General features: G+C 36.8%; 1 protein-coding gene across 1 annotated transcript; it reads left to right on the top strand.

Annotated features, from left to right (window-relative positions):
* The first annotated feature begins 9,505 nt into the window (after positions 1-9,505).
* LOC141592483 (uncharacterized) lies at positions 9,506-11,114 on the top strand. Its single transcript, XM_074413184.1, has one exon. It carries the CDS (start codon positions 10,111-10,113, stop codon positions 10,762-10,764), a length of 654 nt encoding a protein of 217 aa, XP_074269285.1. The 5' UTR covers positions 9,506-10,110; the 3' UTR covers positions 10,765-11,114.
* The last annotated feature ends 3,061 nt before the right edge of the window (positions 11,115-14,175 follow it).

The following is a 14,175-nucleotide window of genomic DNA, read 5'->3' as shown; positions in this document are numbered from 1 at the left end:
TATACCTGAGTGGTCCTGGTAAGGCACTTGGAGTGTGGGGGTGTTACAATAACCTCCTAAATTATTGTATAAAAACCCTGTTATACTTCATCTCGCCCTCAAACCCCAACTGTATTTTTACCAACCAGTCACCTTGTTTGATTACATTTCTGTGAGATATATTTTTCAAAAGATTTATATCCTTTATATAGCCATGTGAAAAGACGTTATATTTTAATACCATAAAATCACTTCATGTTATCAAAACAAATGAATTAAAATAATTCATTCGTTTTCTGCACATTCTTACGCAAATGAATTCACATTTATTTAACTTTAACATGTTACGTGTGCATTGTAACATTTTTCATTAAACTTTCATATGTAACTAATGTTGGATTACTTGCCTTACCCAACAAAGTAAACCCACTATAACTTTTATCTGTTATTTGGCACAAAGGCCAAGACAAGGACATCCTCAATAAATGGAGGATGTCGATCTTCCTCTTCCTCTTCAAATAAAGTGCTAAGAAGATGTATCCACATTGAAGAGTACATCCTTTTAGATGAGAGAGTGCTAAGAGGATAGTTAATCCTCTTCAATGCGAGCATTCTCATTTTGCCTAAAATATACCACAAATTTTTGTCTAAGGCCAAGGAATTTATCTTAAACATTAAGATTGGCCAAGTACATATCAAATCAAGTTGTCCAGAAATGTCAAATTTTTTTGTCCTTATATAATATTCCCTCTGTTTTTTTATATATGACTTTCTCACATTTCGAGACATTCACTTCTCTCTTCAATATCTCCTAAAATATAAGACTAAATAATATGATATGTATACTCATATGAAAGAGCTTTTCGTAAGGAATTTAATGGTAATATTTTTATAATTTTTGAACAAATATATTTATCTAAATATTAAAGTCAAAGGTTTACCTCGTAAATATAAAACGTCATATATTTAAAAATGGAGGGAGTATTTAAATTAGTTTTAGAGCAATGCTGATCCTCTGTCCTATTTTGTATCCCATCTTGTGTCTCATCACTTCTCCTATTATGATATACTTCCTCCATTCAACTCCACTCTACCACTTTTCTTTTTCACGTTTGCCAACACGCGTTTTACGAGCTAAATATCGTTAGCTACGTATTTTCAAAAATTATAAAAGTTAGATATTTTTAATGTACTCGTAAAAACGAATCAAATAAGATCCCACATGAATATATTTCCACTTACGTATCGAGAGAAAATCGAAATTGAATACACAATTGTGAATAGTGTACAAAAGTGAAATAGGTAGAGTGGAGTTGAATGGAGGAAGTATATTATTACCATTTCTATTATCTTATGTGTGATGTGACAAGATCTTAAGTTAGTGAGATACAAAATGGAACATAAAAAGTGGAATGGAAGTGATCTCAACTGGTTTTAGAGATAAAACGAATACTCCATCTTAAACAAAACTTACTGAAAATATATCGGTTACTTGGGTCGTGAACGGTCCAGATTCTCTCCATTACCCTTCTCTTCATTACCTATCTATTACTTATCAATGGACCGGATTGCTTCTTGGGACAAAATAAAGAGCCTGGATTAGTTTTGGGCACTTCAATCTACACCTCGATTTTTATACAATCTTAATAAATTTAAACCGTTAATTTTTTTTTTTCAAATTAAATCCTACCCAGATAATGAAGAGGAGAAAGTAATAGAGATGACTAGAGTTGGCATAAAGGGCCGCGGGCTGGTGGGCGGCACGGCCAGGCACAACCCGGCCCGGCCCGGTGAGAAAATCGAGGAAGCACGGGCACGACACGACTGGGCTTGAGACGGGCTCCGGCGTGATTTTCTTCAAAATTCCGTGCCTAGGCACGGCACGGCCCAAGCACGGTGGAGCCCGACACGCACCAGGCACAGCGGGCCTGGCACGGCCCTGCCCGAAGAATAGCTCGTTGATCATTGTTTATTAAACAAAAAATACACTAATATTTAATAAAATATGTATTTAATCCATTAATCATTATTTATTAAACAAAAAGTACATTAATATTTAATAAAATATATATTTAAATCATTAATCATCATTTATTAAACAAAAAGTACTAAAAATATATCAATTATATAACTTTTTTTTAAAATAAAAAAAATATTAAAGCACATGGGCCGGCTATGACAAAGACGAAAAGCCCATGGGCCAAAAGACGGCCCGAGCACGAAAAAACGACCGTGCCTTGAGCGAGCCGCGGCGTAGGTTTGGATCCGTGGGCCTGGCACGGCACGGCACGGCACGAGGAGCCCAATATCCGTGCCTAGGCAAGGCTAATTTTGGAGGAAGGCACGACGGGCCGGCACGCGGGCCGGCCCGGCACGGCACATCGCCTACTCTAGAGATGACCCATATGCGGCCGCGAAGGAAGAAAAGGTAAATGAAATAGCGAGAAATGTAGTAGGAGAGCAGTCACTATAGGTGTAGTGTGTATTTGTAGAAGAGTTTGTTGTTGCTTTATTTTATTGTGGCTAGTAACATGTTGGACTAGACGATAGCCGGCAGGAAAGTCATGTATGAGAATTGTCTTCGGGATGTCAACTCATGCTTTGTTCACCCTTTTCTTACATCTTCACTTTCATTTCATAAATAAATCCTTTGACGGTTGATCATTTACAAACAACCATATGTTAAAAGACCAAAATGCCTCTATGGTAGTTACTACACCAATAGTAACTACCATTACTTAACTACTAGGTTAAAACATAAATTCTCATTATAAACGGACACTATCCGTCTATAGCTATAGACGGAAGTGTCCCTCTCACAAATGAAAGTGGGTAGTGTAAGTGGGTGGAAAATGAATACCCCACTTTAATTTTGTAAGAGAGTCATTATTTATCTATAGCTATAGACGAATAATGACCGTTTATAATGAGACGGACTGAGGTTAAAATTGTCTTTAGTTATTTTGGTTTTGAATATGTTCATGAATTATGATCATTCGTGTACTTATTTAAGACAAATATTATACGAGTACAAAAAGATTCAATTCACAAGCAAATTAAGTCAAATATAAGTGTGAAGGTTCTCTAAGAACCCAATTTACAATAAAATTGTATAAAATTGCCTTATAAAAATACCTGGACTTTAAAAATCATCTTCCAAATTAATGGTTATGGTTCAAATTTTAGTTAGCTTGGACAAACTTGTTTATGGCTTCACAATAAAACGAAATAGTTATCTGCTAAAATGATTAAAAGTCCCTGACTCTCTGCATCATACATGCACCTCACATCCTCGTGTCCTTTATCCTGATGACTTCAAATGTTAGAGATCTCATTCCCTGTAGTCCCTCGTATAATAAAATACTATGGCAGGTAGCGTTATTAATCGAATCACTCATATCTGTTACCAACAGAGGAACCTAACTAATAGAAAAAAGTAATACTCGCTATCCCCAAACTTTCGAGAAATAGTTAAGATTATTGAATCTTGCTACCGAAAAATTCTATATACGAAACCTTAATATAAATATAAGACAAGTATGCGAAAAATTCGCTACCCCAAAATTTAAATTCTAGATTCGCTCCTGATATTTACCAACTCTAAAATGGTATTTATACATAAGCTTAACCTTGACCTAAAAGTAGTACTTCTATAGTCTATACATACATGTAGAGCTGGCCCGATAACTGCTCTACTTACATGCTTAACCATTTGACTTTGATTTAAATTTCTTGATTTTCTGGAGGAAAAAAAAAATCATTAGTAGAGTTTTTATTAACTTCGACCAATATATTTTTCTACTAAACTCGACTAAAATAGCTTTAACTTTTTATACTTCAATATATGTAAGCTATATTTTGATAATGAACAATAATCATATTTCATACGGATTACTATACATCTTTCTCTTTTTTTGATAAAATTAGTGGTCAAAGTCAAAAATGTAACAAATGAAAATTAAGTAGGCATAAATATGTACTCCGTATCTCTATAATGTATAGAAATATATATCAAATATGATTGAAAAGTAGACTTCAAATATTATGCTCAAATTGATATACAATTATACATGTACCTTAGTTTATATTGAATGTTACAATTAGGAATCTAGACCTTTCCCTAAATTAGGGGATTGAATGATAATTTGCTAACTAATTTAATGTAAGAAGATAATTGGGTACTACAAGTACTACATGTATGTTTTGTTGTATATCCTAGTCAATCGAAGACCTTATACACGAGGAATTGAAATTGAAAGTGTCAATGTGTCATAAACTACAGTAGCAGTTGAGCAATTGAAATCAAAGCTTCGTCTATTTTACAATTTGAGCTACAAATTCAACTTTTTATTTATTGATTGATTTTATTTTGGCAGAACATTTGAAAAGGAATTCCACGACCGCCTCGAATCCTTGATAATAACCATCTACCTAACTTTTTGCAAATTTAACCCCTCACTCTAGTCATTCGTTATATATTTATTTTGACATAAAAATCAAGAAAATGAGAAAAATAATGATAATTTAAAAGGTTTTTTTTAACATGTTCACTTGCATACATTATACATCCATTTATCCATTAGTGAAAACCTTACCAAAAATAAAAATAGATTTTTTTTTGACGACGATAGAAAGTTTCCTTACAGAGTGCCTCTCCGATTCGGAGAATCGGACTTTATTCTTTACATTATCTGCAAAGGAAAATAAACTAAGGATGAGGTTAGCAAAAGGAAAAGACTTCTTGAAAGGACGATCTGAACTTGGCAATTGAGCAAAAACTTCTTCTCTTCTTTCTCAATTGAGCTTCAGAGGAGTACCTAGAACAAGACACACTTATGCCGCGAGGACGTAGACACTTACCGGAGAAAGACCTACTTACACTGGAAGTAGGTACATTGTGTCTCGGAGATTCATTCCCTTGGCTATGCTTCTTCTTGGAGCTAATAATTCTTCTCATTTCTCACTCGTTTGCCGATTTGAAGGGTATCTATAAAGCCTACGTGTAGTCGAGGCACGTGACAGTTTACCAATCGAAGAACTCTTACACTCTTTAGGGCGAGCTGAAAAAAGAAACAGCTCATGTTCATTTGAAACCTTATGAGCTTGAGAGCAATTAGAGATGTCCGTGTCATTCACTAAAAAGAGAGGTAAGCTGGTATTAGAAGCAACAACTGTAGGATCTCCTTGGAAGATTTGAATACCAGAAAAAGATAAGTTGTCACAAAAGGAGGACGACCTCGAGCTTACGCCACCTAGAGAGGACTCCCTGGAATTAATTTCATGACTTTTGATACCGCCCGAAGTAGAAGACTTGTCTTCATTCACCACCCTCGTCTTAAGTTTCCGCTTTTTAGAACGTCTCCTCCTTTTCTTTCTCTTATAATTGTAATACCACAGTTTTCCTAAGTCTGCTACTTGGCCGAATATGGCTTACTCGGCCGAGTAAGTGTGTCATATGTTTCTGGATAGCTTTTCAGAATACTCGTAGAAAGTATGGGAATACTCGATCAGAGTAGAAATACTCACCGAGTATACTCTATACTCGACCGAGTATCCGGTCGACGGTGTTATTTCCGCGGTTTTTATTAAAATGATTAGAGATTATATATAATCGTTTGTCAGTTTCTAAAATCATTTCTTCCAAAACATAAACTACGTTTCATTCTCCTCTAATCATCTTCATCAATTCCAAAGCAAAGGTCGTCGATTGTGGGTCATAGCATCTTATTCCGTGTCAATCGCCGTAGTAAGTGTCTTATCCTTGTTGATCTATTGTTGTTCTTATAAGTTAACAAACCCTAATTTGGGTTAATTTGGGGGTTTAGGGTTTTGGTCATCGTTTATGTTGTTGATTGTTGATTATCGTTGTTGTAGGTGATGATGTGTTACTAGTTGTGCATTTGTATGATTGGCTGCGGCATAACAGAGTGCGAGAAGGTAGGGTTTCCCTACTCAGTTTTACTGTTTAATTGAATTAAGATTTATGTGGTAATTGTTGTATGATTGATATTGTGATCATCTGTTGGTGTTGGTGTTGATCTTGGAGTTGGAGTTGGGTGTTGGAGTTGTGATGGTTGTTGATGATGTTCGCGAGGTGCGTCCTCGACTGAGTGGAGTCACTTGCGGGAGTGGCTTCACGCCCTAGTTTCGCCCTCTGTGGAACCCGCCACAGGAGGGGATGTGCACATTAATGAACAAGGTTATCGCTCGTTGATGAGCGGGGCTTAGGTGGGGATTGGCTGCGGTCCCCCACTAGCGGTGAGGATTACCTGTTGCGATGGGTAATCTGGCAGGGCTACACACTTTAGTGTGTAGTCGGTTACTATATGAGATTGGGAATTTGGAGGTGAATGATGATTAGCTGGTTGCCTTTTTGTACTTGTCTTACTTTGATTATTCAGTAGCTGACCCCATTGTTGTTTTATAGAATCTGTGGTGATCCATTCGGGGATGGTGAGCAGATTGTGACAGGTGATGCAGTTCGTTAGCTATGGGATAGTTATGGGGAGTCATCACTCGAGTCTAGTTTCCGTCATTAAGAGACTTAGCTTTCATTTCTAGTTGTTTAGCTTTCACAGTTGTATTTTGGTTTTGGATTTTTGGAACATGTAAACATTAATCAATTATACTTTAAATTGCGTTTTGGATTGATAAGTTTGATATACTAACCTCGGGCAACCGAGATGGTAACAGTCTCTCATGCTAAGGTAGTCCTTGGTAAGGTACCTTGGTATGAGGGGGTGTTACAATAATGATCTCTTGTAATTTCTCCCTCCTTGGTGACCTCGATATTAAGGATCCGAACCGTCATAACGGACAAGTCTCTTTTGTGGTAATAGCTCACCTTACTACCTTGAAGAGTTTTTTCATAATCTTGTCCGGAGATCCTTAGTCGTGATTTTCCTCCACCCTTTCTTGAGAACTCAAGAACCGAGTTGTTAAGAAAATGCTCATTATCACCCATTTGAGAGTCTTTGTAGTTCTGTTCCAAATCAATAGTAGGAGAAGAATTTTCTTTGAAATTTATAGGAAGGCCATCAATAGAAGTGCTGGTATCCTTGAGAATAGAGTCGGAAAAAGGAGTAACACAAGAGTCGTATGAAGACCCACCAGGGATATCCCAAAAATTAGCAAATTCCGGGATAACCCTTTTACTTTCCCTAGCCACCTCACATGGCAACGACTCATCATTACTTCTTTTACCGTTATGTTTAATACCCCGTAGATTCTTGACCACATTTAGTTCTCTTAGGATATCTTTATTCTTAGGTTCAAGCATTTGGGCAGTTTCTAGATCTGTTTGCGCTTCCAGGAGCATATTATTCTTCATACAAGCTATAGCTCTACGAAAAAGAGCATTAACGTTCCTAGGGAAGGACGACAAAACCAAAGAGCTGAAGTTTATGGTTGCCTCATACTCTTGGAGCTTATTAGTGCAAGCCGCTAGATTCAAATTTAAAGAGATTGCTAATTGCAAGACAAATTCAAATCATAGTCCTCCATTGATTCCAAAACCAAACATAAAAATCGACATGCCATTTCATAGCAGCCGCCGGCAGAGTCAACCAAATTTTGCTTAAAGAAGTCGTTACCCCTCTCGTTAAGAAATTTAACCTTAATTAAATGGGTTCCTTCCATCGGTAAGAAAGAACTAAAAGGTAACCAATCATCCTCCTTGAACTCACCATTTCCATGTGCAATAACAAAGTGTTTTAGGAAAATTGCATTAATAGAAATGGCAGCCATAACTTTTCACAAGACAACCCCAATTCGAAAAACTAAGATAAAACACCTTTAAGAGGTGATAAAAAAACACAAATACTCTTCTAAGAGTAGATTATTTTGAAATTAGAAAACCAGAAAAAACTTATAGCAAAAACCAGACAAGAAAACGTCAAGAAACAAGCCGGACAAGTGTTTTCGGAAAACCACCGCACCTGACCCAAACCATTACCACCGTTAAACCCATCCCAAGCCCACCCAACTCCCACTCCTCTAATAAAAACCAAACCACCAAAACAGAAACCCACACCCAAACTACCCGCAAAACCGCCCAAAGAAACCTTCGACACCAACTACGGACAATAACCCGTCAAGAACAGTGCAAAGTCCACCATCGAAAAAAAAAAAATACCTCCGACAAAAAAACAAAGTCATAGACGAAGCAAAACAACAAAACCAGTAAAGAAGAAACAGAAAACCCAGTGCTAAGAAGAACAAACACGTAGAAAAACACCTCTGGAAGGAAGGTAAAAACATATCAAAGCTTCAACCACACCAAACCTCGGAAGGTCCCAATGATGATCAAATTGAAAACTAAAACAAATCAAAGGAACTAAAAGACAGAGCAAAAAACCTAGGTGAGAAACACAAGGAATAAACAAAGAAGAAGCTTTGAGAACAACATTCATAGCGTCTTCGACTAGACCGAAAAAACCTTGACAACTTCTTTACAAAATAAATAGAATCTGCTCATGCCGCTAATGCTTCATCCCGCGAAAACAGCAACCACACTCAATGTCAAAAAATGATCGAACCACGAAGGGGACATTGGAGAGCAAACAAAGGAATCGGGTGTAGGAAAACGGGTAGCCGAGTTTAATTAGAGGAGGATGAGAGATCGCCGGAGATAGAGAATTGAAACGGCCCCATCTCCGCGATATAGTGAGGCTCAAGAAGGACGTTGGGCGGGGGAGTTGCGCGGTTTGAATCGGATTTTTTAGGGTTTTGATTTGAGGATTTTTTGCTTTTCTCTCTCTTCCCGTCACTTTTTCACAAGTTGTATCTAAAAAATAAAAATAGATAACAATTGAGTAATACACTCCAAAAACGAAAAATAGATAATAATTGATCGATACGAACGATAGTTATCAAAATGTTATAGTACTATGTACTCAATATTCAGTAAGAACTAATCTTGTATAAAACGATTATACTAATATTGTGTATACAAATTCTTATTATAGACGAGAGATATCCGTCTATAGTTATAGACGGGTCAAATATCTACTCACTTTAAGATAAGACAAAGCAACAAGTTACAAGATGAGACTAAAAAATATCACCACTTTAAACATATTTGACCCGTTTTTCACTTTAAACGCATATATTCGTCTATAATGAGACTAATTGTATTGTGTAATTCCCCCTTAAAAACATGCTAGAATATGAGTAGTTAGAGCAAGTACAATGGAAGAACTATGTATAAAGTTCTTCCATTGCCAAGTCACTATTCACCAATTTCTAAGTTTAAGAACTTTATACTCCAATGAACAAACTTTTTTCTATGTTTTTAATTAGGATTTATAATAAATTTTATTGTTCACATTAATTAATTTTACTTTTAATATATATCAAAGTTCTTATTTTAACAAACCCAATGACTCTTACAATGGGAAGAACTTTATTCTAAAAGTTCTTAGAAGAGTACGGATTGACGTTTTGCTCCGATACTTAGGCACGTGGCTGATCTTGTAACTTTCGATTTGATGTCAATGAATTTATATCCCCATGGGTTTCTAAAAAAATGGCTAGTTAATAAAGGAATTTTAAGGTGTTTGGGTAAATTGTAGAGGGTTTTATACTGTTTTGACATAAAATCATTTGAAACCCATAGAAACTCATAATTTTCAATCCAGAAATAGACCCAATCCGTAGTTTACCCTAACCCGAGATAACTGAACCCATAACCAATTCGTCTAACCCGTTTAACAGGTATGATCATCTTGGGCTAAGATTGGGCTGGTGTTGAACACAGTCCTTACTCTTTACAAACCGAGTTCCATTTTTTTATCCTTCATAGTTCATTTCTCCTCTCTACTTCAACTTAATGGCCCTAAATCCGCCATTAATGCTCCAAGATTAGACCTCTAAACTGCGAAATTCATCTCACCTTATACGTTTTAGATCCGGGTTTGTCTATATATCTCATCTCTCTTTTGCACCTTTTGTTTAATCATTCTTATTAATTGTTATAATTTCGTAGTTTAATTTGCAATTACTGATAGGATTTTTGGGGTTAATTACCATCAATTGTAAAACCCTCTTCCCATTTACTTTAGGGTTTAAGCCAGTATATGTTATCAGATTAGCTTTAATAAAGTTCAAAACTTTGTGCGATTTGATACAAAAATGAGTTTGATTCTGAGAGTTAGGCAACATTTGGGAACTGGGTTGCTTTCAAAACCCTATTTTGCATCAGTAATTGGGGCAAAATCCATAAACCCTAATAATGTCGGGCTATGTCGAAACTATGGGCAACCGGCGATAAAAGAGGAGGAATTAGAAGTTGAATTTGATCCTAGGAGACTTCCTGCTGATTATGATCCAGCTAAGTTTGACCCAACTTGCCATAGGAGCCCGCCTAGTGACCGGGTTTTTAGGCTGGTTGATGAGGTGGCGTCGCTCACTTTAAGGGAGGCGGCTGAGTTGGCATCTATTTTGATGAAGAAGATGGGGATGACTGAAGCGCCGGTTATTGGGGTTTTGAAAGCTGGGGCAGTTGCTGGGTTGGGACAGATGGGGGCGAGTGGGCCTAGTGCTGATGTGCAAGAAGAGAAGGCTCCCGAGAAGACTGTGTTTGAGTTGAAATTGGAGGCTTACGAAAGTACTGCCAAGATTAAAGTCATCAAGGAGATTAGGGCGTTTACTGATTTGGGGTTGAAGGAGGCAAAGGCTTTGGTGGAGAAGGCACCTGCTATTTTTAAGACGGGTGTGTCTAAGGAAGAAGCACAACAGATAATCGAGAAGATGAAAGCTGTTGGGGCTAATGTTGTTATGGAATGAATTCGGTAATCATGGTTTCAGTTACTAAGGTAGGGTTTTTTGAAATTTATGTTCTTATCGATTGAGCGCTTATCCTTTTTAGTAACTACACTTATGAGAAACAAGAATGTAGCTTTTTCTTTCTCGCTTTGTGGCCTGTGGGAGTGTTCATTTCTTTTGTACTCGAAAGCTGAATGTTTGGCCAGAAAAGGCTGGAATGGTTACTGAATTAGGTGTTTATCTAAACCTTTGTATTTGGCCATTGTTCGCCATCATTTAAGCAAAAGATACTCTGCAAATGCTGATTTGATCACTACAAATAAACTCATTTTTTTGTAATTTTATCTTTTGTTTTATTCCAAAGCATTTGATGATGCTCTTTGCTTATAGAATCTGATTTTAGCTGTGTGATGTATGTTTTTTCCTCGCAATATCAGTCCTCTCTTTTTTGTGATATAATGTGAAGTACCTCCTTTTGCTTCATCTAGGAACTAGGAAGTATTAGTTTTGATTTTCATTTTTATTGGCCTGCTCTGGGGCTAGTAATGGGCAAAGTCGGATTTCTGTGCTGATGTCTTTTTGAAACACACCACTCATTTCGTGTTCTCGCCTGTGCTTTGCGACGCTTCAAGAACAGATTTTTACGAAGTTTCTAAAAGACTAGCTCGCTTAGCCAATGGCATTGCTGAAACTTGGAGAGCTCTACTTCCAAAGCTTGAACCCTGCTCGTTATAAGACCAAATACCAGCATTTCTCGGCAAAGAATGGGGTGGTTAGCAGGAATGCCAAAAAGCCGAATGCATCTACTATGCTTGTAAAAAGTTTCATGTTTTCAGGTTGTTTGAATTCTGCTGTTGTAGAGACCGCCTGCTTTTCTTATGGATGTAACTCGTACTATACCATCCTGACATAGTAACATCCCTAAGGGTGAAGTGAGAAGGACCATTATACGGCCTTTTTCATGGCCATTATATGACCTTTTCACTCTTCTGGAAACGGTTCATTAGCTTACGAAACCTGATATCTTCGAGATGACTGAAAAATGGGGCTTATGACACCAAGATGGTTAGAAGGATCATAGGCCCCTGTAACTTATGAAACCTGATATCGTCTATTCCTGCGTTTCAAGTCCATCCAGCAGTAATCGGCTTGGGTACCATCCTGCAGCCTGCTATACTTCATAGTTCATACATCAATCTGATCATTCACATTGGCTAAATGATTAAATCAGTTCGGGTATATGACATTGGGTAGGGTCTATTTCATGTAGCCAATCATCTGGTACTTCCGGGCCTCAGCTCATCAGCTGTGATGTGTCATCAAAGGAGTGTGTGTTAAGGTTCTTGCCATTTGTTATGTAGATTAACTTAGGTGTAAGTTCAAATTATACATTTCGGAAAATTTGGGGTGTATTCTGAGTTATTTTGTTCTGGTTATTTTTGAGTTGGATCATTTTGAAACGGTAACTTCAGGTCCAAAAAAATTCAGGCCAACAACGATTTAGTTCGAGTCATTGCAATTTAGATTCATTCTCAAATTACTATGCTTAGGTCTAATTTGGGTCTCGGGTTAGGTCAGTCTTCCCAAGCTTACATACATGTCTTTGCAGGAGCTGTTCTTCAAGCGGTTACGACTCTAAGCTTCTACTGAATTAGCATATTAAAGGTGATGTTAGGGAAAGGGTATGAGCTGAAATTTTTGCCATGTTGAAGCGATTCGAAACTTAGGCTGTGAAAGTATAAAGCCCTCAAGAGCGCTATTCACTGCACTGTCAGACTGTCCTTGCGTAGATGTAAATTAATTAAACTTTAAAAACTGATCTATTCAGTTAACTAGGGTTAACTCATGCAAAAGTGCGTAGTTCATCTTATAATTTGTTGTTATAACATTCCGAAAAAAATCTTTGGTATAATGAAAGACAAACAATTTAAATAATATTTTCTTAAAAAAAAATATAGACAATGAATAAAGGTAAGAAAAATGTAATGATGTAATTAATAATTTGATATTGCACGCAGTAATGCAGATAATATGTAAATGATGTATTTACTTTTTATATGCACATGATCACGACGACTCAGTTATGTTTTTTTTTTTTTTTTTTTTTTTTTTTTTGATGACGAGGAGGTTGGATCCTCCCGGATACGAGACCCCACCCCGCTTGGCGCCTGTCTGCATGTGAGTTCTTTCCATGGGGATTATTCCCTCTCCGGGCGTCAGGTCCCCAGGAAAGTGTTCATGGGAATCGAACCCAGGACCTCGCAATTCCTCCTTAGGAGGCTTTGAGGTTACCCTGGAATTCCACTAGACTCACACATCTTGGGTACGACTCAGTTATGTTAACTGTACAGACTTCTTTTCAATATTCATGATCATGAATGAACTTTAGGTCCAAGATAGACTTCGGGTCTATGTTCAGGTCTAAGATAGACTTCAGGTCCAAGATAGACTTCAGGTCTATGAGCTCATTTATGATCATCGATTGTGTCGACAATTGCAATGGACTTTCAATTTCATATACAAGATCCCCATTATATAATTCATTAAACTTCGCGCGGAAAATGAATCGGTTCCAGGTCCATGAGCTCATTTATGATCATCGATTGTGTCGACAATTGCAATGGACTTTCAATTTCATATACAAGATCCCCATTATATAATTCATTAAATTTCGCGCGGAAAATGAATCGGTTCCATGATTATATCAATATAATTTCTTTATTTCTTGATATTATTAGTACTGTTCAATGATATATAATTCAAAGTATATGTGGTACCCTTATTTTCTGTATAGGCCATCTATTAGCATTCAGATATCTTTGTCACTTCAGGGACGTTGAAGTTTCATTACTCTTCATGAGTGATGGGTTGAAAGTCGTATGCCTATAAAATGTAAATTTATAATCACTTACTAAACTACTAAAACAATTATATAGCGGAAGTAAGGGTCGAACCCACAAGAAAAGACTAAGTTAATTAAAGTGTATAATAATGCACGCGGTGCCCTTGAAGTTTCGAATTTTGCCCGAAATACCCAATTTTTTGTTCCGGAAAACTTTAAGAGGCTATAACTCGTGTCTACGAGTTCAGAAAGTGATGATTTTTTTTCCAAATCGATTATCTTTCCGAGAACTACGATTTGAAAAAAAAAAATTTGTCGTATTTAGATCCCGTGGTTAGGATTTTTTGTACGTCAAAGTTTTTTTTACCGAACAAACTTTGAGTGACCATATCTCTTGGTCACGAATTCCAAACTCGACAATTTTTTTTCAAGTCGTAGTTCTCGAAAAGATAATCAATTTGAAAACAACAATCGTCACTTTCTGAGCCCGTAAACACGAGTTTTAGCCTCTTAAAGTTTTCCGGATAAAAACAAAATGGGTATTTCGGGCAAAATATCAAAGTTCAAGGGCACCGCGTGCATTTTCCGTT

The sequence above is a fragment of the Silene latifolia genome, chromosome 7, assembly GCF_048544455.1.
Source record: "Silene latifolia isolate original U9 population chromosome 7, ASM4854445v1, whole genome shotgun sequence".
Taxonomy (NCBI): Eukaryota; Viridiplantae; Streptophyta; class Magnoliopsida; order Caryophyllales; family Caryophyllaceae; genus Silene; species Silene latifolia.
The sequence above is the reverse complement of the archived record's forward strand: the minus strand, read 5'-3'. Positions and strand labels throughout refer to the sequence as shown.

Bases quoted from the DNA above. Each gene is read 5' to 3' on its own strand.
- LOC141592483 (XM_074413184.1), top strand. From the start codon at position 10,111: ATGAGTTTGATTCTGAGAGTTAGGCAACATTTGGGAACTGGGTTGCTT.